The sequence below is a fragment of the Babylonia areolata genome, chromosome 19 (genome assembly GCF_041734735.1).
Source record: "Babylonia areolata isolate BAREFJ2019XMU chromosome 19, ASM4173473v1, whole genome shotgun sequence".
Lineage (NCBI taxonomy): Eukaryota > Metazoa > Mollusca > Gastropoda > Neogastropoda > Buccinidae > Babylonia > Babylonia areolata.
The window spans coordinates 10,585,642-10,612,699 of NC_134894.1; the positions used below are offsets into that span (position 1 = coordinate 10,585,642).

The window sequence follows — 27,058 nt, forward strand, 5'->3', positions numbered from 1 at the left end:
GTTTTCCAAGCAAAATGTGCTTTCAGTAAAAAAAACAAAAACATGACCACGAACCAATGCATTCTTCAAGCAAATAAACACACCAACAGGCTCAGATGAGTGGCATATTTATGTATTATAATCAGAAGATTCAGATGGTACAGTAACATTCTTTCAGCAGAACAGCACACAAATGGATTCTGTCAGCAAGAATCTTTGTGAACCACACACTGAACACATAAAAAGTGACAAAAAGATCATTCAATTTGCGACTGACGTTCATGATTATCAGTGGTGGGTGGTGGTGGCTGGACTCGCTCTACCAAACAGTATGCAATCTGACAGGAGCCAAGTAATGATGAAACTAGTTGTTAGGTCTAACAGGAATGATGAACGATTCAAAAAAGCATCACCACAAAACTGAACACAGCTATCATTACCCAGACTAGCCAGTCGACCCCACACATAAGTTAAGCGCAGCATGCCAGACAAGGGAATTTGTTTTCATTATTCTGGGTGTCTCTGAGAGAGTAATACTGTGTTTGTGCTTTTCACCGTCTGGGGAGAACTAAAGTGTGAGGCAAACTAAGTTGGTTGCATAAACAAATGATAGCACTGATACATTAAACCATTTGAGGTGCAGAAAAAGGTATAAAATTTGTGAATGGTTTTGATTTTTTTTCATGATGTTATCCTCGTTAGGGACAAGATGTTTATGGCCAGAATTTTTCACGATTTGATATCGAGATTAGTTTCTTCATATGGGGAGCATTCTATACATTCAGATTTTAAAGCCACCCTTTCCAAATTGTGACTTGATTTTTAAAAAGTCCTAAATAAAAGCGAAAGCCACAAAATACACATAGAACATTTTTGATCTGTCCTTGCTTCACTAATTGGGAACAATAACCAAACACTTTTTTCTTCTTCTTTTCTTGTAATTGTTATGACAATGCCGCTTTCTTTTTCTGATGCAAAGTGACCAAGGCAGCTAGAAAAATAAACAAAAAACAATACAACAACACTGCTTTCAACTCCTTGAACCTTTAACCCCCATCTCCCTCCATTTCTCACCGTTCCTGCAGTTGCTTCCAATTCACGACATTGCACAGAATCACCACCAAGTGCCACCATTGGATATTGCATTCACAGTTATGACAATGTTACACTGTATTTATACACTATTTCCCATTCACTATGTACAAAAGAATGACCATGACTGGAAAATAATATGTCCATTGTATACAGTCATTTCATGTTTCCAAGACATAGCATATACACCTTTTTTTTGTTGTCATGTTGTAAATGCCTCCTAACGGTCACAAAGCTTGAGTTCGAAGTCACTGCTGAACTGTCCAGGGTCTCCAAGCAATACAGATCTGTACACCATGGAACCTCTGGTCAAAAACGGTTCTTTAGCATTGTTGGGTCCTGAGAGGAGGATGAAGACTGAGCATTACCACTGACACACACACACACTGAACACAAAGAATTTACACACACCAAGCGTACAAGTCTACATCATTTAGGACCATGAACACAGCACCAGCCATCACCCACCTTAAGCTGTCACTGCATGAGCAGGCAGCTCAACAAAAATCACAAAACGATACACAATATCGATGTACTCATCTCTTCTACTCTATGCCTAGGATGACTGTAAAGTACTTCTGCTGCTTCCAAAACAAAGTGGACTTCGTCCATAAATAGGGTAGGTATGGGTAATTGCAAACAGCGTGTTACTGCGAATGATTCGTATGCCACGCCACTTCGAAGCATTCTTAACGGTTGCATTTTACAATCTAATGTCTGCTTTGACCTGTTCCTAATACCTCACTGAATATCCATTTCAAAGAACCAGTCAAACATCAACTATTTTTGGCTATTTCTGTGCTATTTCTTCTCTTCGCGCACTACTGCTGACCAAGGTGACAAACGTACTCTCAAAATTCTAAAATCAAGGGAAGCAAGTTGTAGGACTTGAACTCTGACACAGTTTAAAAATAGTTTTATTTGATCAGATATGTTGAATGCGCATTACCAGTGCTGGGAGAATTTAAGAAAGCATATTGGTGACAGATCAGAACATCAGTTTTAACAGGAATCTGCAAAATATTGTCATTTGCAATTAGACCATAGGATATTCTGAAGCGAGTCCATTTGCAAACAATGTTGTACAGTTGCTGAGCACTCTCAAAAGAGTGCGTTTGTGTGCGATGTGGGGTGTGGGTGTTCAAATGTCTGTATGCATGTGTGATCAAAACCAACAATACAACAGTCTAGTGGGATGTTCCAATAAAATGTTATGTCTAATGAGTTAAAGACCTGCTTATGTTTTAAATGTCTACATGTATCCAAAGCCATCATTCACAATTACACTTGCCTGTTCGCATTTACCCTCGGGCACCCTTGCTATTTCAAACGTCAACAAAACATTAAAAAGAATGAGCAGACAAACTTTTCTTAAGTGCAACCAGTCGCAGAAAGCCTTCAAAAACAAAAGAACCATGTTTGACATATGACACATTATCTTTACAGTACACACGTTGAGGTGGTTGCTTTGACTGGATCGTTCGCAATTACCCACACCTACCCCATAAACACATTTTTGCTGTTTGTTCCTGTACATGTTTCACTGTTGCAATGGTGAGGATGATGCATGATAGCTCACATGCACTGTCAATTTCACATGCTGTCAAGACTAGTCACCACATCTGATTCTACAGGTCTATTGGACTTCACTAAAACTGCTAGAGTACAAGTACTAGATATTAAGGAAATAATACTTAATACTGTCTTAAGTACGTCAACCATGAGATACATCTAACACCTAATGACAGTTCATTTGAGTGGATGTCATGAGCTTGCCATTCATTGATTAAAAACCCCCCAAAAAAACCATCATGGATTAGTCAATGTAATTTAATGGAACAGCAAGCATCTTCACATGTATTGCAAACACCATTTGCTTCATCTTGCTTTCTTTTTCAAATGATTTGTTCCACGTGAGATTCACAGACTTTGAGAACATCAGACACACTGGTGTTGGGAGACAAATTTAACACTCTGCATTTGTTTGACTGGAAGTGGGTTGTATGTTTATGACGGAAAAGAGAGAAGCCACAGTTCAGATCAGATCATTATCCATCCAACTTAAAAAGACTTGTTCAGTTGTTGACCTTGATTTGATAATAAAAGCGTCCTTAACAACAATAGGCACACACACTTCGTAAACAAACTGCACAAATGTAATGAAATGTAAAACTTGGATTCTTAATTCATTTAATTATGATTTCATGATGTATACTGCATGTAAAAAAAAAAAAAAAGGTCCTTGGCTTAACTGTTTACTCCAGACCATGCCAGCCTGTTGCTATACCAATTTCCAGTCAGAGTGAACACAGTAGTAATATTTAACACTGTATAATGCAGTGATGTGAAAGTATTCAAGCAATGGAAGAACTCATGGGTGGCAACCATGCCCAAAACACAACTGCATTTAATGTAACAGCTTTCCTGACACATACTCAACCAAACAAAACGAAGAGCAATCTATTTCAAATCTGGCAGCAAACAAAGTGATGTTAGATATCAATAATCAACCCCTAATTAATGCTATTCCCAACAACTATTCCCTAATTAATACTATACTCGATCTCTGAAGAAACATATCTTGAAGAACTGCTGCTCCTGTTCTTGGAAAAAATACAGTATTAATTTAAGGATGCCTGTAAATGATAACCCCTATGTGTAAATGCCCCAGGCAAAATCTAATGCAGTTCTAATGTATTCTTTGCATTTCTGAACTTCTGGAAATAGTAGTGTTGTTACCATCACAGGAAAAAACACCCACAAAAGTACAACTGATACAGAACCAAACATACTGTGACTGTGTGTGCATGAGTATACTACCTGCAAGTAAAAAATGTGAACAGTAAAGCTTAAACCAGTGCTGCTGACGGAAAATTAGCAGGTGAGCAGGTGTGGTATGTGAGAAATGCACCAGCTGGAAGACAGCCTGGTAGTGATGTGATCTGAAAAAACAAGCTTGCACTATCAAAATATTCATTGGTGGCTCTCAGAGACCACAGTTAGGTTTACATGGTGTGAAACGTGTCAACCAACAACCTACTATCACTGCGCAGAACACACACACACACACACATATATGCCAAGGGGCACTAGCAGACAAGTATGTATCACTATCCTGATTGTTGATTAAACCAGGAAAATATAGAGACCAGGAGAAACAGGACACAGATTTTTTTTTTTTTTTTTTAAATATACATGCACCTTTGTACACATTCTCTCTCTCTCACACACACACACACACACAGAGGCAAGGGTTGACCTGCTCAGCACTGACATCGGCAAGAAGATTCCAGTTGACAAGCAGAACGCACTGTCAAGGCACATCATTCACAGTTCTCGATCCATACAGCACATACATTCCTAAGTAACAGCACACATGAACTGTAATCAGCAATACTGCCTCTTATATTGTTACCGTCAGTTTTTTTGTTCATTGCTCCTTATAAATGCAATCCCAATAACTGACAATGATTAGCTACCATCGTTTTTTGTTTGTTCATCTTTTCTTTCTGGAAATACATACTACAACACTGAAATTTTCACACCACACATCACTTTCACTTTTGTTCCATCTCTTAAATGCACTATTATCTGCTGCAAAAACTTACCACAGTGTAACACCTCTTACTCACCTTTTCTATGCAGTCAAAACGTCCACTGACAAAAGCTTGTAATTAAAGGCAAAAAATTTAAGCCATGATTTTAAAAACAACATTAAAAATCAAACTCTCCACACAGTTAATGCCTCCGGTATCCTATGATTGATACACGCACTGTCTTTTAAAATCCTCACATAAAAGAAATAAATAAAAATGAAAAGTTCAAGTTCTGTACAGCAGTGTCACAGATCTCGATCATCATTATTTACATCCACAGTGCACATCAGATCTATATATCTACATCTGCCATATACTGACAAAGACATACCAATGTTTGCCAGTCTCAGATCTCAACATCTACAGCTATACTCTGCGTCTATCCTCATTCCATCAAAAACTTTGTGCAAAATGCCATGCAAGTGAAACCTGGAAAAAAAAAAGGAAGAAAAAAAAGCTTGCCAAAGGCTTGATACATCTGCCATCAAAACCACACTTATTCCTTCATGCTGCTGCACATATCTGTCATCTTTGTACTGCTGTTTGTGTCTTTCTGTTTGCCACTTGACTGATCTTGCTCTTCTCTGGCACTGGGCTGTTGGTCAGAGTGGGTGAAACCAGCAGAGATCATCAACATCATCACTGCTACACTGGCCACCCACGCCTGCTCCTGGCTCACACTGTACTATTCTTTATTCAGGCCCAGACCCTCCCAACTGTTCATTAAGCAGCAAATATGACCTAAAACTTACACACTGTTGCATGCCAGCTTCATCATTTCTTCCATCGCTGCACTGGTTGAAAGTTGGCCATGATTAAAATAAGATTACATTTTAAATAAAACAACAACAAAAAACCCAAATCAACAACAGAGGACTGAGAGTGGAAATCCCAGAAGTAACCATAAAAGCACAGAAGGCCACAAAATCAGCGCATTCTGGTTTCTATTGTGTTTTGTTCGTTCAACATAAATAGGAGGAAGTTCATGTTTCCAAATAATAAACCAAAACTCAACAGTCCTACGTGCCCAGACTGTGGGGTCAACTCTCTCCTGATTCCACTGTTCGATACATCCATCCAAAACAGAGTTACGGACAACAGGTCTAGACAAGACATTAGGAGGAGGAGGAGGAGGAAGGGGAGGAGGGGAAGTCACAGGTGAGCAGGTTGGGGGTGCTGCCTCGCAGGCGTTCTTTCTGCATCCAGGCCTGCAGACTGCGGCCCTCGGGAGGGAGGGACACCGCATGGCTATGCGAGGAAGGACACAGCTGTTCCCAAGCCGAGGGGCGGGGCTCACTGGCCGGACCGCTCACCGCCAGCAGGGCTTTGAAGTGCTCCAGGTCCCCCACACCCCCCACCGTGTGGCGGCGCTTGCCACCACCCTTTCCCCTTCTCCCTCCCTCCCTCTCCGAGGTCTGCTGGGATGAAGAAGTTTGGGGAAAAGCAGAAGGCACCTGGGCGACAGAGCCGCTGTCTGACTTGGGGTGACTGCTCTCCATACCCTCCGTGCCTTTACTGCCACTGGAGGACGCTGACTGGTCTGTACCGGATCGGCTACGTCCACCCTCCGGAGCAACCGCAGCTTCTAGGACCTGAGGCGCTGCTGGGGAGGGCTGACCGCTGCTGTCCTTGACTCCGCCTCCCTCCCTCTGGGCCAGACGGGCCAATGCCGTGTTTACTTCCATCTTCTCCGACTTGCTGAAAGGGCGAAAGCTGGGCCGGGCTTGTGACCTGCTCTGCTGCAAAACGTCGCTCAAGCGTGTGGGGGTGCCGCGGCTGGGTGAGGTGGAGGAGACGCCTTCTGTCTGCGTGGAAGTAAGTTTGCGGGGCTGCGTCAGCACCACGTTGCCCGTCCCCCCATCTGGACGTGGGTTGCGTGACAAGAAGCTGCGAAAGTCGGGCAGCGGTCTGTATCGCCCCACAGTGCTGGCCGTGGCCGTGCTGGCTGGAACAGAGGTGGCGGCAGCGACACCTGAGCCCCCCCGCTGGAAGCGAGAGGCGATGCCCACCTTTGTGTCACTTTTGGACGCGCGGTGCAGACTGGGGTCTCTGAACCCCGCCTCCCTCCCCCTCCCCTGTGTGATCCCCCCCATCCCATCCACCCCGTGATGACCGCTCTCTGCAATGCCAAACAGTCCTGATTGTCGAGCAGCGCTGTGTGACTGGCGGCCATGCCGTGACGACAGGCGGTACTTTGGGTTCAACAGAATCTGCAGCTTTTGATCAAAAGTTGTGGTGAGGGAGGTGAGCAGGTCAGACCCGTCCTCAGAGTCTGTGGAGCCCCCCCCTCCCTGCTGGTCATAGCTCATCATGTCCAGCAGGGAATCCAGGGAGCCATGCCGCAACCCCCCACCACCCTGACCGATCCCCGGGTTGGGCCCAAAGTGCTGCACATCCCTCGGGGAACCCTCAACCATGTTCTCCAGGGAACCCGTGTGAGGAAACTGCGGGGCGTGCCCCTCCACCAGGTTTTCCAGTGAGGCAGGGCGCAGAAAGGAATCCCGGCTGTTGGCTACGCTGACAAAGTATTTACCCCCGCTGACCGTTTCAGGGAACCGCTTGGCAGCTGACCTGGGTGCCACAGCCGCCAGTTTCTGCCTCTCTGCCTGTTCTCTGGAGAAGGTGGCCACATCAGATGAGGTCAGGGGCTGAGGACGTGATGGGTAGCCAGACCTGCTGGATGGCGGAGGGGCAGGGGTGGACGTTGTGGCAGCGGACGACCAGGCCAGCAGGTCTTCCACAGACTGCGCGTCTTCCATCTCCAGGTCACGCTGCGAGCGCTGCAGCTCACGCTCGATCTTCTGCTGCTGGCGCCGCCGTCGCTCCATATCTCGCTGCCGCTGCTCCTCCAGCTGCCGAATGGTGCGTGCCTCCTGCTCCAGACGCTTCAGCCAGTCCAGCGTCTTCCAGCCGACCGACCCCCCGACCACTTCATCGCTACGTTCCAGCAGGGTGTCATCCGACAGGTGCCGACCTCGACCTACATAGTAATGGCGCTCATCCCAGTCTAAGAAGTCTGGCTCAGAGGTCGCTAAAGGGGCTGTAGTGTGGCGGTCTAAGCAGTCTTCTGATGCACTGAAACAACAAAAAGTCAGTTTATATTGTACTATTATTTCATCAGGGAAATTCTGTAGGTCAACGTCAAATGACTATCTATTTTATGTATGTAAATGTATATTTTCAGGGCTTTCTGGACTAAATCAAACAGGGATTGGCATGGAAACAATGTGAAACGTATTTGCCAACATGCATGCACTTTAGTTATAAATAACAGGTGCCAGTTCAAGCAGGAAATTGACATTACAGTTATTACTTCAGCCCACTGGTGTGTGTGTACAACTGTGTTAAGACCTAAGCATGCTGTGGTCTCAGGATTACTAGTGTCAGAGTACTGTCCTGTGCAGGCACTTGAAGGCTCTGGACTACTTTCAGACCAGTCAAAACTATCATCGTTTCTTCTTCACAGGAGCAAAACGACTTTTCCTTTCTGTCCTTCTTTCTTCTTTTCTTTTTTTGCTGTCTCATCTGTAGCAACCAACTGAATGGTATCACCCTCATGCTGCTCACTAGTGACGCCTCCAGCACACAGGCATGACCCTGCCTGGTTTGTCATGTTATGACAGCATCAGCAATGGCATGAACTATTGCTCAGTTGTGCCAGTTCTACTTCAACAAGAGTGGAACACCATCAACTTCATCACTACAAAACACAGTAACGTTTAAGTTGTTCAACCACATGCCAGAGTAATCCCTCCCAAGAGATATTTAACTATAATATAGAAGAGAAGATACAGCTCTTTAAAGTCGTAAACCCTAAAAGAACTACTACATCAGACACTATATATCCTTTACTTACTTTATCCTCATCAGTGGGTGTCCTGAGAGAACTGTCCTGATTTCTGTGTTCTCTGTGTTCCATTAATGAAGAAACAAAAAAAAATATATATACTGTAAGTCCTGATATAACTCAACAGTGGACAAACAAGAACTCTGGCACATTATCATGCACTCTAATATGTAATGGCATGTAATCACTCCTCTAATACTACCTTGGTTCAAAACTAACCTTTTCTGGTGGCTGCTCAACTATCATGGCTACATTCAAAACCAACATTGCAAAACAACTGTCACAACATCAAGTTATGCTCAGACAAACAAAAAGAAAGCAATACATCTATACACATAAAGCATTCAGCACAGCAGTCCCAGTCAGACAGATTCTCAAGGCTGGACTTGGACAACAGAATGAAGAAAATGAGAAAATGATAGAAAAAGCAGGCTGCTGAGGCATAGGAAGAAAACACATCTAAATTCAGGCATACACAAACAACCCCTCACCAACTGACAAGAAAAATGACAAACTAATGGAGAACAGATTTCACTAAAAAAAAAATATTTAAAAAACCCAAACATGTTGGACTGTTTCATATACTATGTGCAATGTCATACTAATCTAAGGACATTGTGTTAGAAGACAATCAACAGCAGACATGTCCTCAAGCTTGGAACTCTGCCTTTCGCTCAAAGGTTGATAACAATTATCATTTCATCATGAACACCACATTTAAGTTACATCCTTTGAATATTTCAGTTTTCTGGGTGCCGAGTCTCACTATGTGCTTTAAATAAGAGCCTTCCTTCCCTTTCACTTCTCCACAATGATTCCTTCTTTATTGTGTACCTGTATTCAAGAATTGGCAGATGTGATGTGTAAAAAAAAAAAAAAAAAAAAAAAAAGCACACACACACACACAAAAGAACCCAATAATCTGACTCACACAGTTTATATTCACATTCCTGACCGATACTCTCCTATTTCCATGTCATTTTCTTAACACAAATATTGCTTTACATTATTTATCATTCTCCGGTCATCTGCAACTCATGCTAAAGAGACCCACTGTTTAGTGTAAAGCAGAGGCAAAACGACAGATGTAATACAATGCCAACAGAAAAATACATGCAACTCTTCCCAAGCCACCCCCAAAACATAATATATATACACAGCTCAGATTAGTGCAAAGAATATGCAAAGTGATGAAAAAGATACAACATTGCTGACAGGAAAGACAAATACACCTGTTCCCTATCCACCCCAGAATTGACTACATACACAGAAGATTAGTGCAAAGAAATAGAAACATGACAGACATTGTACAACAGGGTTCCCACAGATGTGACCAAATAAAATTCCATACTTTTTTCCCCCCCGGACCAGACTAAAAATTTTCCTTACTAAACGCAAAGCCAAACAATAAAAAATTTGTCAGCTATACCGCTGACAAAACAGATTGGTGAATGTCCCACTGTAACTTTTTTCGTAACTATTTCTCCCTTTTTTTCCTTTTTTTTTTACGCATTTGTTTTTCAGTGCACTGAGCTCTTTGTTGAATGGTACTGTCCAAGGGTTTTATCAAAATTCTGTGACATTTTCAGACCCTGAAGGGCAAAACATTTTCTTCCATGACTTTTTCAGCACTGGAAATGTTCCTCTCATTTTTCCTAAACTTTTTCCATGCTTCCATAGCTCTGTACGAACCCTGTACAATGCCAGTTCAGAAAACATGATACACCCCTTTCCCAATCAATCCCAGGAAACAAAACAACCAAAACCCCAATCCAAAACGAAAGAACCCCATCCCCTTACCTGCGAGAGGAGGCCAGCGATGACTGGGACTTGGCCAGCGATGACTGGGACTTGGCTATGATGGCGGCTCTGGCCATGGCAGCATCCACACTCCGCTCCTGGTATCCCACTCCTCCTTCTCCCCCGGCATCCCCTCCTCCTCCTCCTCTCTCCTCCCCTCCCGCTGGGCGTTGGGAGTGGGTGGAGGTGATGGTGGTGGCGGTGGTGACGGTGTCGCTGCTGTTCTGGCTGAGCGTGGTGTCAAAGTCCAGGGAGTCCGTGCTCTTGTTCTGCTGCCGCAGCTTCAGCTTCTTGTTGGCCGCGTTCACGATGGAGGAGATGATCTCCTTGGTGTTGATGGCAGAGTCTGCATCCTCTGCAATGTTCAAGTGAGAGGTTGGGAAATATCATTAAATCTGAACAGGGCATTCATTTTTTTAATTTTTTTTTTACTCTTTAACTGTTGGCTCTTAAAAATTTCAGTGTTCAAGGGGGATGGAGGGTGGGGGAAATATCACTAGATCAGAAGAAGACATCATTTTCTTTTAGCTTTTGCCTCTTGAATAATTTTCAAAGTTCAAGGGAGGGTTGGAGGTGGGTTCAGGGGTATCATTTGATCTGAATCTGTACAAGACTCTTTTTTTTGTTCTTGAACAATGTTCAGATTATAAGTTGCAACTCTGAACTAAAAGAACAAGACATTCATTTTGTGTGTGTGTGTGCTGATTCTTGAATGATTTTCAGATGATAAGTTACGAGTCTGAAGAAATGTTACTTTTTTACCGGTTTCCTTATCTGAATGCCTTTGCTTGCACAAAGTCAACCAAGGTTGCTAATTATCGTCTGCTGTGTACGTACTGGATCGCTGATTGGGCTGGCAGATGGTCAATGCTTTGAGCCACAATTCACGCCAAACACCATACCAGGAATGTGTCCATGTTTATTCATGATTGAAACACAGTCTTTATATAGGTTGGACAACAGTTACGATGGTATTGCTCTTTCCAGCTGAAGGAAATTCCGGTAAAGCCCAATGACGGGTTAAACTATCATGCAGGCAATATGGCCGCAACTACAGTATGGAAGGTCAACCCTTCATGTAGGCAGTGAACAGGTGCATCAAGAAAAAGAGCTGTTTCTCTCCAAGTTCTCCACACTGGGGCCTGCAGTGGTTGACTGTGGCAGAAAAAAAACACATGGGACAGACAAACAGGCAGAGAGGGAGACAAACAACAAACAACCATTGCAGTACAAGGCAGCAGAAAAAAAAAAAAAAAAAGACAGACAGACAGTGAAGTCAGCGACACTTGCCATCATCATCACGGGCCACGCGGGTGTCTGTGGCTGAAGGGTGGGTGTGTTCCCCAGAGTCAACCGGCACAAAATGATCCTGAGCCCAGGTGCTAAAAAACCATTCGTTCTGCAAACACACTTCTCCATTTGTATCAATCATCAAATGATTCTACACACTGTATGCAATACTGCATCACAATCAGCCTCCAAAATAAGAGAGAAAAAAAGGAGGAAAAATGTACATGTTTTACAAGAAAGAACAGGAGGAAAAAATGTACTGTTCACTTCACGCTCAATTTAGATATTCTTTTTTAATGCAAAATCTGAGGTCCACCTGAAAGATACTTGTCACAGATCTATGTCCATTTTAATGATGGTATGGTCTGGAGAAACACCAGAGCAACATATTGCTCTTTCATTGCAGGAAAAACGTACTACCACATCCTATTGCTTGCAAAAAAAAAAAAGTGACAGGAAATCTGAAATGGAACCACTACCATTCACATACTATAGAAATCTGAATGGATTGCGAGATAGAAAAGTTTAGTTGATAAATTTTCAATGACTTTTTGAAAGGATACTTGTACATGTGTGTGTGTGTGTGTGTGTGTGTGTGTGCACGCGTGTGTGTGCATGTATGCGTGTGTGCATGTGCTTGTGTGTGAATGTGCATATGTGCATGTGAGTGTGCATGCACAAAGTTCTTATACTGATATACTCATGTGTCCAAAATTTTACTGTATCTGTATTTGTATACGATTAATGATTCATGTTTGTTACTTTTTTATGTACTATCCCTCCCATCCCCCAAAATATTCCTTGTGACCCCAGTACACTTGGTAATAAAGACATTCTATTCTATTGTATTATGCATGATGAAGATGCCTTCAGTGACATAAGAAGCAAGGTGGGCAGGTGGTGAACTCACATGGAGGATGATGCTCTCCACAATGCGACACTGATCAGACATGTCCGTCACCAGAGACACGGTATCATCATCCACTTTGCGGATCAGGGTGGGGCCGAACATGATGGCCAGGTTCTTGGCATCCATCTGTCAACAGCCATGTAAAAAATCACAGACACATCACATCACAGCCACCTTTATTGAAATATTGTGACAATGTACAACTCTTTATTGTTGTATGTAGCCCAATAGAGAAGTAACTATTACAACTATATAGGCTTTCTTCTCTCTCTCTCTTTTTCCCCCCACTTTGCCACTGTCTGTTGGCACAAGTGTTAATATAACATGGCATTTATAGTTCATGGAGGGTAAACTACTACTCTCCCTTGAGAGACTAAGTGGTTAAAAAACAACAAACTGTTCAGGACTGAAAGTCTGTGTCTATGCTTTGTTGTTGTTTTTTCAGCTTGCTTACTTCATTATCTTATCATCTGGTTAAAATTGCCACACGTCACATGTTGAAATAACTGATTTGATGTACAGTCTTGGTACTGGAGAAAGCCAAATCGAGATACAATTTTTAGAAAATAGAATGTTAACTCATATCTGATGGGTTTTCTGGTGTGTTTTTTTCCAACCCTTATAAATGGGCAGTCTAAGGTGAAAAAGGAGAAAACTCACCATAACAACTGAATTAAACTCTCCTACCATTTCAGCTAAAAATTAATATAAGTGATGATGCCTACTATCAGTGCAATGTACAATCCACACCAAGCATTTTCAAGCACAACAAAAGCTAAACAACACAATAAAAAAAGATCCTGTACATGTAAAAAAAACAAAAAAACAGCACCATGAAATCATGAGAAGGGCCCCTGCTGACCTTGTTGATGTGTCCATGACTGGCCACCACACTGAGGTGCTCTGCCAGGTGTTTGAAGGTCTCGTAGTGATGTTCCGGCAACATCTGCAGCAGGCGCTTCAGCTTCAGCATGCGCTTCTCAGGGTCAGAGTTTCTGTTGGCCTCGATGAAGCCGTCGTACAGCTCTGAACGCCAAGGGAAACAATACACAATCACTGAACATCAAGGAAAACAATACACAATCAAAATACTCAGCCAATGTTCATTAACAGGAGGAGTTTGTATTATACTCCATGTTTGGTGTTAAATATACTTACCATGTCAAACTGATGCAAACTAGGCCTATTGGTTTGCTAACTAGGCCTATTGGTTTGCTCTGCTTGGCCAAATTTCGCGCGGCTAACGGTGAAAAGACGGGCCCACCCGCTCTCAGCCAATCAAACGCCTCTAAAAACTATAAGCGCTTAATCATTCCGTGGCCATGAACAAAAATGCCCCATGAGAACCACGGCGGAGATGCGGGGACGGACGGGCGGGCATTCGAGTTTGACATGGTAAGTATATTTAACACCAAACATGGAGTATAATACAAACTCCTCCTTTTGGTGTCATATACTGTACCATGTCAAACTGATGCAGAATTTAAAGCAAATGGAGGAGGGCAACGCCTAGTGGTTCATATGGGGAGCCCTTGTAACTGAGACGGCAGTGTTAGCCGCGACAAAGGAAATCCCCTTGGAACCGTCAGCCCTGGTCATACGGAAATTCCTGAGGTAGAAGTTGATGAAGGGATTCTCAGACCACCAGAAGGCTGCCTCCAAGACATGCTGCGTTGGCACTGAGTGCTGGAAAGCAGCCGAAGTAGCTATGGCCCGCACTTCGTGTGCTCTGGGATGAAGACAGCTGATATCCCTGTGTGCATGAGAGTAGGCTCTACGAATGACTTGGGAAACCTGGCGGGAAATGGTGCCTGCAGCGATGTCTTTCTTGTAATTCTCATTGAGGGAGATGAGCAGACACCTCTGAGAAGAACGCCTATGGCGAGACCTATCCCAATAATATTTGAGACACCGAACAGGACAGGTGCCTATCCTCATCTTGGGCAAGAATATCAGACAAAGGTCTGACTCTCAGAGAGGGGGAAGGAACCTCAGGGTCTTGGTTCTTAGCCAGAAACTCTGGAAGGAAACGAATAGTGATGGAACCATCTCTGTGGAAGGCCAGATCTTGTGGCATTCCACTAAGCCCATGCAGCTCACTTCTATGACTGCCTGTGGCCAGCCACAGAAGGAAAGTGGTCTTGAGGGTGAGGATGTCAAAAGGAATAGTCCCCAATGGTAGGAAGGGCTGTTTTCGAATGAAATCCAGCACCAGGAACAAGTCCCAGAGGGGCACTCCTCTGGGGTCTCTAGCTTCCTTCAGAGGGGCACCCCTAGCCACCTCTCTGAGCAGGCAATCCGCTTCCAAGGCGGAACCACCTAGCTGTTTGCAATGTGGTACAGAAGGCAGACCTGTACCCTCGCCCAGAACTAGCAGACAGGATGAACCGAGGAGCAGAGAGCCAGAAAGTTGGCCAGCTGCATGCTCGTAAGGTTCGTAGGGGTAATGCCCTGAGCTGTACACCACCGCAACCATTTCTTCCAGCGAAAGTCATACAAAGTCTCCGTTCCCTGCCTCCTTGCTCTGGTGACTATGGAGAGGAGGTCAGAGGAGGCACACCCCTGGGTCAGCACAGCCGACACAGAGGCCGACCGAGGGGTCGAGGACTTCAATGGTGATGCTGACAGTTCCGACCGCACAGCAGCCATGCGTGCTGGTGGAGCAGTTGAGGATTGGAATGCGGAGTGCCTGAGCGAGGCTGCCTCAGCAGATGAGATTTGGTTTCAAGTTCCAGGGGTGGGAACATGTGTCAGGGACTGAAGGTCCGGAAACCAGGTCTGGACTGGCCATTTCGGCGCAATGCGGATCAGCTGCGGGTGTTCCAATCTGTCTTTCCGTATCACCTTGGACAGAATTGGAAAGGGAGGAAACGCGGAGGCAATCAGACTGCTCCAATCTAGAGAGAGAGCATCCACTGCCCACGCTTCTGGGTCGGCAACCGAAGAGACGGAAGTGGGAAGTCTCTTGTTGAACAAGGTCCACCATCGGCCGAAACCACTGTTCCCACACCCCCTGAAGGCTGTCCTTGTCCAGGGTGCACTCTGTGCGTATGACACTCTTGGACCTGCTAAGAGCATCTGCCAAGAAGTTGGTTTTTCCTGCTCAGCGTCTCGCTGAAAGTGCAATGCCCTTGCTGTGGCACCAACGGAGGAGAGCCTCAGTCCGCATGGAGAGGTCTGCCGAGTGCGCTCCCCCCATTTGTTCACATAACATGCGACCGTCGTCTTGTCCGTGAACAAGCGGATGGTCTTGGCAGTGGCCTCCCCCATGAAGTGCAGGAGAGTCCTGCGAACTGCCTCCAGTTCCAGAACATTGATGTGGCACAGGCGCTCCTCCGGGGACCAAGTCCCTGCTGCATCGAGTGAGTCCATGTGGGCTCCCCAGCCCCGGGAGGAGGCGTCTGTGAAGAGTGCCACCTGAAGAGTAGGTGGGGCTAAGGGCACCCCCTGTGTCCGAAGGGGGGTGATTAACCACTCTGATGTCACCTCGAGGAACCACTCGCCCAGACATATCTGGGTATCCCATGGCTGAGTGCTCTGGGACTGGCGTAACCTCAGTGCCCTCTGGAGAGGGCGCTTGAGAACCCTGTCCAGGGGAATGAGAGGTGCCGTGGACTCCATCATGCCCAAGAGGGAAGAAAGTGTCCACGCTGTATCTTGGGAGGAGTGGCGCCAGTGGCTGAGGAGGCCTGCCAGACGGTCCCAGTGATCTGGCGCCAGAGAGACTATCATAGACCGCGTGTCGAATCTCATCCCTAAGAAGTCGAAGGACTAACGTGGGGACAGATCGCATATCTGCTGGTCCATGAGGAAGCCCCGTTGGGAGCAAAGGTCTAGAAGTCTGGCCGTATGACTCAGGCACAGGGCCTGCGACTGGGCCAGGATAAGCAAGTCGTCCAGGTACACACAGAGACAAATGGATTCCGAGCGGACGATGGACACCAATTCCCGCAGCACCTTGGTAGACAGGAAAGGGGCCAGGGACAGACCAAATGGGAGGGCCGGGAACTGGAACCCCTTGTCCCTCCACACGAACCTCAGGTACCGACGGGATGCCGAATGGATGAGTATATGAAAATAAGCATCTTCCAGATCGACAGAGGTAGGCCAATCACCTTGTTGGATGGTCTCCCGAATCTGTGCCTGTGTGTCCCTCTTGAATTTGATTTTGGGGAGGAATTTGTTGAGGGGGGACAAGTCCAAAACTGGTCTCCACCCTCCCGAGACCTTTGGAATCACCAACAACCAGCCATAAAAACCGGGGCCCGGGTCCGAGAGTTGAGATATAGCCCCATGAGGAGTGGGTGCAATATCTCTTTTTCTAGGACGCTCTCCTGCTCCGTCGAGCTGGGCACCTAAGGAGGAGGAGTGGATCTTAGAGGGGGGAGGTCCTCCACCCAAGACAGCATGTACCCAGACTCTAGCACCGACATAATCCCGTCGTTGAGTCCCAGAGCACACCACTGATGTGCATGCCGGGACAAGTTTCCTACTTGGAGGGGCTGAACGACTGGTGGTGCTGAATCGGGGCCCAGTCATTGGGGGTGCTGCCTTCTGGCCTTGGGCATGGCCAGTCGGCTTGGACGGACATAAGGTGGTTTATTCCTCTGACCCTGATTCAGCACACGCTGCCTTGACAGGCGGCGTGGTATATGGAGGGGCCCTGGTGGCCGGTCTCTTCAATGGCATAGAACCCTGGAGCCCATGAGAGGTGTGGGCCAAATATGAGGCCACCTCCCTGTTTGTCCCTGCCCTGTGGCTGACAAAATGGGGCGGGAACTGGCCGAAGAGGGAGTGCTGCTGTGCTGGGATGGACCGCAGGGCAGCCCTCTCCTCCACAGGAATGTTAGAGAGGCTGAAAATGGCATCACGCCGCGCTAGCACAGTACTGAAGTGAAGGCTGGTAGCTGTGTCTGCAGCTGCCGTGAGACCAGATGCTACCCTATTGCCAAAAGCGTGTAACCTCTGGTCGGTGAAGAGGCCCGGCGGGACTGAGGAAGGAGACCCCTTGTCCTGATTAACCGGACACTGTTCCCACAGGTCATTGGCCCTGTGAAGGAACGTGTCGAAGGTGTACGCCGTGGAAACCTCGAGGGGGCAGCGGCGGGCCAATTTGTCCCACTTTGCTAACGTTTTAAAGTATAGGTTAGCTGAAGTGGGGAAGGTGGTGCGCTGTGAGACCAACATCCTGTCCTGTGCGGAGGGCTCTGCTCCGCTGTAGGCAGGGTGGTCCTGTGTGTACCAGGACCACACCCCTCCCTTGGAGGAATCTTAAAGAAACTTTCCCGGGGAAAAGGCGCCCGGGGCAGAGAGGGACTCCCTGCCTGGAGGAGGGATGGAAGCAGCACCCCTGACAGTGCGGGCTGGCTTATTAAGCCATACCTGCACCATTTCTGGCACTCTGAGTTGCCTTGTGGTTCTGGAGTTAGAGTCACATGGTGTAAGGAGGGTCAAGGGTAACAAAGTAGCCTGAGGGACTGATTCGGCATACGTGACCCTATTGGGGAGGGTCAGTTGGAGCTCGGCAAAGTCCGAGTTTGGTTCAGGCTGGTCCCTAGGGAGGCATGGGCTCAATCTGTCCCCCCTGGGATGTGGGCGAAGAGTGTTCATCTGCTTGTTCGTCCTCATCCGAAGACAGGGGCTCCCACTCTTGTTCGCAGTCCATCCCCTGCTGGGTGCCATCCCAAGTGGATGTACCCACTGGGGCGTCCTGTGAGCTGTGGTCAGCCCAGCGGCATGAGCTGGGACGATCCCGAGCCGGGACCATGGCCGCCACTGTTATGTCCTTGACACCTGAAGCGGGTGGGGAGCGTGTGGACCGTAGGTCCAACCATGCTTGGGATGGTGGGTGCCACACCTTTTCAGAGAGGGCGCCCCTGGATGCAAGAGTGACCCACGAGTGCTGTGTGGGGACAAACACCCACTCATCTCACTGTAGGACCGAGGGCTGGGCAGGTGGGGACTGCCGGCTTCGCCGGGCCGAGTAGGGCCCTTGAGCAGCTGTCGGTCCTGACAAGGAGGCCGTTGTGACCGTGGAGGTCACCTGTGGGTTGACAGAGGCCCGATTTGTGGACAGAGTGGCAATATTGGTCGAGGAGCTCGACCTGACCGACAAGAAGTCGATCCCACTTGTCGGGGCTGTGTGTGTCACCCTGTGAGATGTGCTGGGTTGGGTCCGGTGGGGAGCGGACAAGGGGCTGGCCCTTGGTGCTCCCGGCAACCCAGTGTGCACCCTAGGTGCACCCCAGTACGGGTAGAATGGGGGTAACCACCCGTGGGCACCAGCCATACTGTGACCCGAACCCCAAGGGTCACTGGTGCGTTGACCTCCATGAAGGGAACAACCTGGCCAAGTCGGAGGGAGGTCAGGTCCGACTTGGGTGTCAGTCCCGCCCGAAGACGAGCGGGCTGACTGCCCGGAACCGCCTGACACACACGGGCCTCCCCCAGCAGGGGAGACCGGCCGGATAGCGGGAAGACCTGCAGAGCAGGTTGCCACGCGCCCTGAATCCCCTCCCGTGGGGAGACTGGGGTGGCTTGGTCCGGGGTGGGCAAAGTAGAGATCCCCCCCCGGAACCAAATTTTTCTCCCCCCCCAAAAGGAGGTGGGGGAGGGGGGTCGACAGAGAAGGGAGGAGGGGGAACAACAATGGGGCACGTGAGGGCCGTCTCCGAGTGGGGACCCGGGTAATGGCCGGGCGCGGCCTCCCTTTGGGAGTCCGCGCCTAGCTGCGAGTCCCCACAGCACGGAGATGACTTGCCATTCCCCCTTCTCCCTGCCTCGCGCTGGGACACCTCGGGAGGCGACGCTCGTACCTCTTTCCCCCCAGTCCCCTTCATGACCGTTTTACTGGTACGAACGTCGCCTCCGCGATCAGCGTCTAACGACGCATCGCCGCGGTCCGTATCGGGAGGAATCATGAGCTCCGGGCCTGGGAGAGTCTCTTACCGAGTCTCAATCCCAGCATCATGATTCCCTGCCTTCGTGGTATGGCACACGAGGCATGGAACCCGCGCTTAGGCACCCAGCGAAAATCCGACCCCCAACAGAGAAAGGAAAGACAGGATCGACTTAGAGGCAGAAAAAATCGAACGAATCGAGGGTGCCGAGTCGAATCGAGTACACAGAATGTAAGAATACAATAAACACAAGCCGCATGCAACAAAATAAGGCCAAAAGGATACGCTGAATAGCCGAAAAAAGCGTAAGACGAGACAGAGCGTAAACCTGACAAGATGGCGTGGAGAGCCTTGGCCAAAGGAATGATTAAGCGCTTATAGTTTTTAGAGGCGTTTGATTGGCTGAGAGCGGGTGGGCCCGTCTTTTCACCGTTAGCCGCGCGAAATTTGGCCAAGCAGAGCAAACCAATAGGCCTAGTTAGCAAACCAATAGGCCTAGTTTGCATCAGTTTGACATGGTACAGTATATGACACCAAAACAATAGTTTTTAATATTCAATTCAGTGTTCATTTCAATCTCTTATAGTTTTTAGATTAAATCTTAACACATTAAAAAAAAAAGCAAAAAAAAGCAATGTTTAATTCATTTCTTACAAACTATTAGTTTTACTCTTTTTAAATTTTTTTTTTTATTATGTTTACTTTTGTTTTGAGACACTGAAAGAAAATCATGAAAAAGTCATTTCACTATACAGATCTGAAATACACAGAAAACCATGCAAGGGGAAAGAAATAACTGTAAAATAAATTTAATTCTTAGGTTGGCTGATACGAAACAAACAGGGCTGCTAAATACCTCAAAGCTCCCGGCAATTCATTACACTTTTGCTTCAGAATGTGACAACAAATCTCATGAATGCAAATGTACTCATGACAGATATTAGTGACAGATCACTATATCAGATTTTTTCTTGCCAATGAAAAGAACAGTGCCTTCAATAGAACATTAACACAAAACAATCCTCAAAAGGACAATATCAAAAATGGAACAGAATACAAAAAAACCCACAAAAGACCATGTGCTGCCTATCATTTACTCAAGGCCTGACCAGTGCATTGGGTTTGTGGGGAAGTCGGGCATCTGCTCCTTTCTTTTTTTCAGATGTGGAGTGGTGTACACTTCCTTTCTTTTCTTCAGCTGATGTGGTGTGGTATACACCTTTCTTTTCTTCAGCTGATGTGGCGTGGTATACACCTTTCTTTTCTTCAGCTGATGTGGCGTGGTATACATCTTTCTTTTCTTCAGCTGATGTGGCGTGGTATACACCTTTCTTTTCTTCAGCTGATGTGGTGTGGTATACACCTTTCTTTTCTTCAGCTAATGTGGTGTGGTATACATCTTTCTTTTCTTCAGCTGATGTGGCGTGGTATACACCTTTCTTTTCTTCAGCTAATGTGGTGTGGTATACATCTTTCTTTTCTTCAGCTTATGTGGCGTGGTATACACCTTTCTTTTCTTCAGCTGATGTGGCGTGGTATACACCTTTCTTTTCTTCAGCTGATGTGGCGTGGTATACACCTTTATTTTCTTCAGCTGATGTGGTGTGGTATACACCTTTCTTTTCTTCAGCTGATGTGGCGTGGTATACACCTTTCTTTTCTTCAGCTGATGTGGCGTGGTATACACCTTTCTTTTCTTCAGCTGATGTGGTGTGGTATACACCTTTCTTTTCTTCAGCTGATGTGGCGTGGTATACACCTTTCTTTTCTTCAGCTGATGTGGCGTGGTATACATCTTTCTTTTCTTCAGCTGATGTGGCGTGGTATATACATCTTTCTTTTCTTCAGCTGATGTGGCGTGGTATACACCTTTCTTTTCTTCAGCTAATGTGGTGTGGTATGCATCTTTCTTTTCTTCAGCTGATGTGGTGTGGTATGCACCTTTCTTTCCTCAGCTGATGTGGTGTATAGCTTATACAGATCGGTCTGCATGGTTTGACACCGCCCTAAAACTGCTAATGAAAACTATCTAAAACTCCAGCAGAGTCCCACTCACCGGCAGTGACCAGCGGCTGGGGCAGCTTGCGGAAGAAAGCCTTGAGGAGAGAGCTGACAACGTTGACGTCCAGCCACTTGTCGTTGTCCATGTTCATGTTCTCTATGCCACGGTTCAGCTCCTCCTGTATGTGGGAGACCGCCACAGAGTTCCCGGGGACCCGGTACACCCCGACGATCTCCAGCCCTCGCACCTCCACAATGCGAGTGCACAGCTCCACAATGAGGGGAACAAACTGGAAAAACACAAACCGCAGCAATTTTGTTTGGATTCTAAAGCATTTCAACATCACTCAATGAGAGAATGGGAACAAGGTTTGCCCAGAACATTAAAGATGCACAACACTGAGTATCATATGCCAGGAGAACTAAATATACAGTAAGGCATGCACAACCACAATCTGCTCTGGAACTAGTAAAATATAGAAAACAGCATGGGCAACTTTCAATCTGGCTGAAAAAGGACCCTAAGACCAGAGTTCATAGCTGGTGACTGTCTTTTTTTGTTTGCATGACAAGCCAGGAAACATAAACCTTTTTTTTTTCTTTTAATGAACTTTGGAGGTTGGGGTTTGAGGGGGTGGCAGCATGTTAGTGGTGGCAGCATTTTGGTCAAGAGAGAGAGGATGGGAGGGCACAGAATTAGCACAGGCATAATGGCTCCAACACTAAGCATTTTTCACTCTCTTAAAACATACACCCTTCCACCCCGCACACACACAGTCTCAAGCCACTGCGCACAAAGCTAACACCAATCTTTCTCATTCTCTCTCTCTTTTCAACAGACCTCATTGTTGGGCGAGGGGATGCAGTCTTTCAAAGGAATGCCAAAAGTGCACTTAGAGATGTCCTCAGCCTCCTCCAGCAGAGCCGAGTCCTCCGTGGTCTGCTTTTTGAAACTGCGAGGCATGATGCGCCCCTTCCAGCCTCCCTTCTTCGACGAGCTCTCTTCTGCAACATGCACAAGTGTATTCGTAGTTGTTTCTTTTTTACATATATTTTTTTATCTTATATCATTGCATCTTTTTTTTTCACCTGTTCTGTTGCCTGTGAATGTACACATTACATGGGAAGCCTGTCCGTTTTACAAGTGCTGGTTTATTTTTGTTTCATGTCTGCTCCTCTTAACAAAACATGAGACCAATGATGCCATTAAAATCTGGTCGACTTTCGTCTGTATGTGTTTTGTGAATAATTTATCATCAGGACCTTCAGCATAATTCAACCTGAAACAGTTTCCTATATGTTGTAGGTTATTTTATAACCCTAAAAACATGCAGCACTCTCATCTTGGATATTCATGTACATGCACTATAAGTGTCTGGCAGTCACCTTTCACAATTCATATCAAAGTATCATATACTGTTGACCAGAATCCGTGTTTGTCTTTCACATGTATGCAGATGAGAGGGGTGTGGAGAAGATGCTTTCTCTTAAAAAAAATTCAAACCAAACTGCTAATTGACAAAATAACCAAGACATTCACAACAAAATCCAGCTATGTCCGATTTGCTGTTTCAATCTTTTCCTGCAACCTAACTGAACACAAGGCAAGTGGTGGTGCTTGTGGGGTGGTTCCCTTACTTTTTTGTGGCTGCATTAGTGATCTGTACAATAATATGATTCCACTTCCAGGTTTGAATATTCACTAATGGTCTTCAGACCGGCTGATAGAACCCTATCATCATAATCTGAAGGTCTGATGAGGTGAACACTGTCTTGTACTGTATTGTACTGAATTGTATTGCACTGAACTGTATTACATTGTATTGTACTGTAATGTATTGTATTATATTGTATCACTCTTAGTGTTTACAAGAAGAGATTTCTCTGTGTGAAATTTGGGCTGCTCTATCAAGGGGAGAGCATGTTGCCACAGTGCACTACTCTCAATGATATAAGATACTGTCTATGACACATATGTTTTCATTTTATTCATCATATCCATATGATAGTCTGATGGTACCATAAATTCCACAGAGTTCTGATTTTTTTCCTTAAAAAAATCATATCCTGCCGAAAGCAGGCAGAAAATCTTTTTCAAAAATATAAAATAAGAAAAAGGTTCTACAACAAAGCAGGCAGATGAAAAATCACACTCAGCTCACCTGGTTTCTTTCGACGCACGCTGGGGGAGTGAGGCAGCTTGGCCTTGAAGGGAATGCTGACCTGTTTCCTGGCCTTGTCTTTCTCTTTCTCCTTGTCCTTCTCCCGGTGGCCAGTCTGGGGCGAGGTCTGCAAGAGCCCGCTGTCTGACTGCGTGCTGGCTTTACGGCGAATCAGTTCTGCACTGCCAATGCCCTCATCCTGGGCACAGGCACAGGAGATACAAGATACAGAAAACTGTACTACTGCCTCTAAAAGAGAAAATTGCTGCTGATTAAAAATGGTGACACATTAGCTCCACAGAACAACACATAATTTGACTATTCTTACATTCCAACAAGAACCCTTATTTACAATAAATATATGCTGAACACAGTATTAGCTCATATGATCCATGTTACATATACCCAGTGATCTAGATTGCACAGATACCCAATTAAAATAAACAACATAAAATAACTATATTCTACAGATACCAGAGTAAAATTGTAAAACAAAGAAGAAGTTTATTTACATGGTGCCTTAGCGAATATATTTTGCTTGTAAGTGCTTTACAATACAATAGTCCTAATGAAAATACATTATAATGCATTGAACAATCCAACTGAACAGATGATAACGCAAAGACAAGGCTTGGTCAGACTGTTTGAAACATGTATTTATTTGTAAATATGTTGTATGGCTCAGCAATAGTGTATTTTCACATTTCTGTAGACTTCTCTTTTAACATGCAGCATACGATATCAACAACAGTGTGAACGCAGCACCACTCACATCATGATCTGGGTTGTTGTTGGTTTTGATGGCCTGTATCCAGTACATCATGGTGCCCTTGTCCTCAGCCTGCAGAAGGTAGACAGACTCCGAGTAGGTGGTCAGGCGGAACACATGCTTGCGTTTGCGGCTGTAGTCATGGGCTATGTCCACCAGACATGACTTGATGGAAATTGGCGGCTCTTCGAAGCTGAACGTAGGTGCCTGGAAATAGAATAGGTTTTGTTTAAAAAAAAAAAAAAAAAAAAAAAAAAAAAAAAAAATATATATATATATAAAGAAAAATAAGGAAAACAATTAAAATGAGACTGACATTGCACTGCCAGTTCACTCAATCACTGAGTGTACTTATGAAACACAGCAAAGCAACCCTTATCATTTGCAAATGGCCACCTGACAGATGGCACAACCAAATTGCAGGCAGGCACGTCTCCCCCCTTGTTGAATAAACACCTTCGCTGTCACACACCGCTCAGTTATGTGTTCCTCCCGGGAGACATAACTCTGGCTGATTTATGGAATTCTTTCTTTGCCAGGTGGTAGTCCCCTAGCAACCACTCATTTCCTCTTCCTGTAACCAACCTATTCAGTCTGACCCTTTGCTATTTCTATTTTAAAACTAAGGAATCAAAATATTTTGCGAAGCACACCAAGGAAGTTTACTGTCACTGTAACTGAAACGTGCGGGAAGAAGAATGGATTTTCCCCCTTCAATTTTTAAGCCAAATTTGGTGCTGACAAATTATTTCAGAATTTGCTTAAGTTTATCACGTACAAAGACACATGAAAAACCGAGACAGGATTATTACATTAACTCACTTTGTTTTCAGATGTAAGCAAAAAAAAAAAACCCACAAAAAACAACAAACAAAAAAACAACACACACAAACAAAAACAACACACAATTTTAACAGAGCATTAAAGAGTTTTGGAAGAAGAAAGAAACAACAGGCAAGTGTGCACAAGTCATGCGGACAATTATGGTCATGAAAGTTGGGCGGTGGGCCGATAAAGTAATTTTGGCTTGTTTTATAAAGGAGTCATCACCACTGACCACTTTTTTTCGTGTTATCATCACAAGAACGCATCTTCAGTTTCATAGGTTCATCACAAACGCCACTGTCATTCACATGTCACAATGATTCATTATTATCTTGAGTTTTCGTCACTATCATTCACATAACATAATGATTCATTACTATCTCAAGTTTACAACAATCTTCTGATGTCAATCACTGCAGTGGTTAGCAAACCATTTGGGATATTAAAAATAATAACAAATAATGACAATAATAAATAAACAGATAAATAACTATACAAAAGAAAAAGAAACAGGACTCACTGCATTGCCGTCTCTACGGTCTTTGATCAGGAACAAGGCATGGCCCCTCAGTACGGCCCACACCTGCTTCCAAGATCGGTCGCTGCATTTCTGCACACACACACACAAGCATGCAAGCAAACATGCATTGCAAACAAATGTATGAGCTATGTCACACATGCAAGCACTTATTTTTTTCCCTCTAAGAAATATCATCTCATACATGATCATGATGTATAGCAGTTGGGAAGCCAGAAGCTTACTGAAGGACCTCAGCTCCTTGTACAATGAATGGAATGGATGATCCGTCACTGATACTGCAATCCTTTCATAAGAAATCACCAAATATCAAAATATTTAATAGTGTCAGGCATGACTGAACAGTTTCACTCAGGTAATTCAAGATTCATATTTCATACTCACCTACCCCTGTAAATCCCCTTCAGTAGTTTTCAAACCCACAAATGCAAATTTTCAGTAGTTTTGGACTACTATGAGGAATACTTAATTTGTGCTATATTTCTATTTAACTGTGTTTCTTGAATACTTATTTTGAAGTGTACATGTCCTAGCATAAGCTACATATGCATGCACACACACACACACACACACACAAACATTTCATAACAAGACAGAAAGTGAGTGAAGGAAAGAAAATTCATGATCTAATTGCAAGGCCACTGACCTATATGTAAGAGGTCAAGAACAAAAAATCAACTTGAGTGCCACAAATATTTGGTCAGCAGCCGTGAATGGATGGTTGTATTTTCCCTCTTCAACTAAGGTAATTTCCGATCAATCATTATTTTCAATACAAGGCTTATAATCTGCTTTCTTTTAAAACAAAAGTCTGTGTTAGCCTGGGCTGACTTTGGTACATTTGCTGCATTTATGTACTTCTTTGTCCCCGCATGTCTTTGGCAGTCATCAAGTCCATCGTGTGCTACATTAAAATCACACCAGGAAGCCATACAGTGTGTTAACACCAGGCCTTTCCCGCTCGCTTTAAGTATGGGATGTCTCCAAATACTTAGCTCGGAAGTTTTGTCCAGCTTCTTCTTGAAAGACAACTTATTTTTTCCACTTTCTTTGTCATTGTCTTTCCTATCAGTCTCATAGACACACTTCGCTTTCTAGGTCCCCATCTTGAGTACCCAAAGTTTTAGTGACTATGGTTATACATTTTCTTCTATCACATGAAAACCATATCTTTAAACCCGTGACAGAAGTCCCATACTTATTTACCAATTTCTGTAGCAACTACAGAAAAACTGTAATGGTAGGCAGGTCCGAATATCATTTGCTTCCTTCAAAGGTTTCCTTATTTAATTTCATACTTTTTCACCATGTAGAAAAAAAACTGCTCACCAGCAGACACGCAGATAGGAG

General features: G+C 45.2%; 1 protein-coding gene across 2 annotated transcripts in view; it reads right to left on the reverse strand.

Annotated features, from left to right (window-relative positions):
- Window positions 1–96: 96 nt before the first annotated feature.
- The window catches only part of LOC143293439 (rho GTPase-activating protein 21-A-like), an 80,899-nt gene continuing 53,937 nt past the window's right edge, over window positions 97–27,058 (reverse strand). For both annotated transcript variants that reach the window (XM_076604292.1, XM_076604293.1), the window contains exons 14-23: window positions 25,691–25,780; window positions 24,349–24,552; window positions 23,577–23,775; window positions 22,256–22,419; window positions 21,470–21,704; window positions 13,377–13,540; window positions 12,515–12,640; window positions 11,605–11,713; window positions 10,315–10,669; window positions 97–7,742 (exon numbers count right to left, since the gene is read on the reverse strand). In XM_076604292.1, coding sequence (XP_076460407.1) covers window positions 5,783–7,742; window positions 10,315–10,669; window positions 11,605–11,713; window positions 12,515–12,640; window positions 13,377–13,540; window positions 21,470–21,704; window positions 22,256–22,419; window positions 23,577–23,775; window positions 24,349–24,552; window positions 25,691–25,780 — 3,606 coding nt within the window. In that variant the 3' untranslated portion in view covers window positions 97–5,782. The remainder of the gene's footprint in view (window positions 7,743–10,314; window positions 10,670–11,604; window positions 11,714–12,514; window positions 12,641–13,376; window positions 13,541–21,469; window positions 21,705–22,255; window positions 22,420–23,576; window positions 23,776–24,348; window positions 24,553–25,690; window positions 25,781–27,058) is intronic.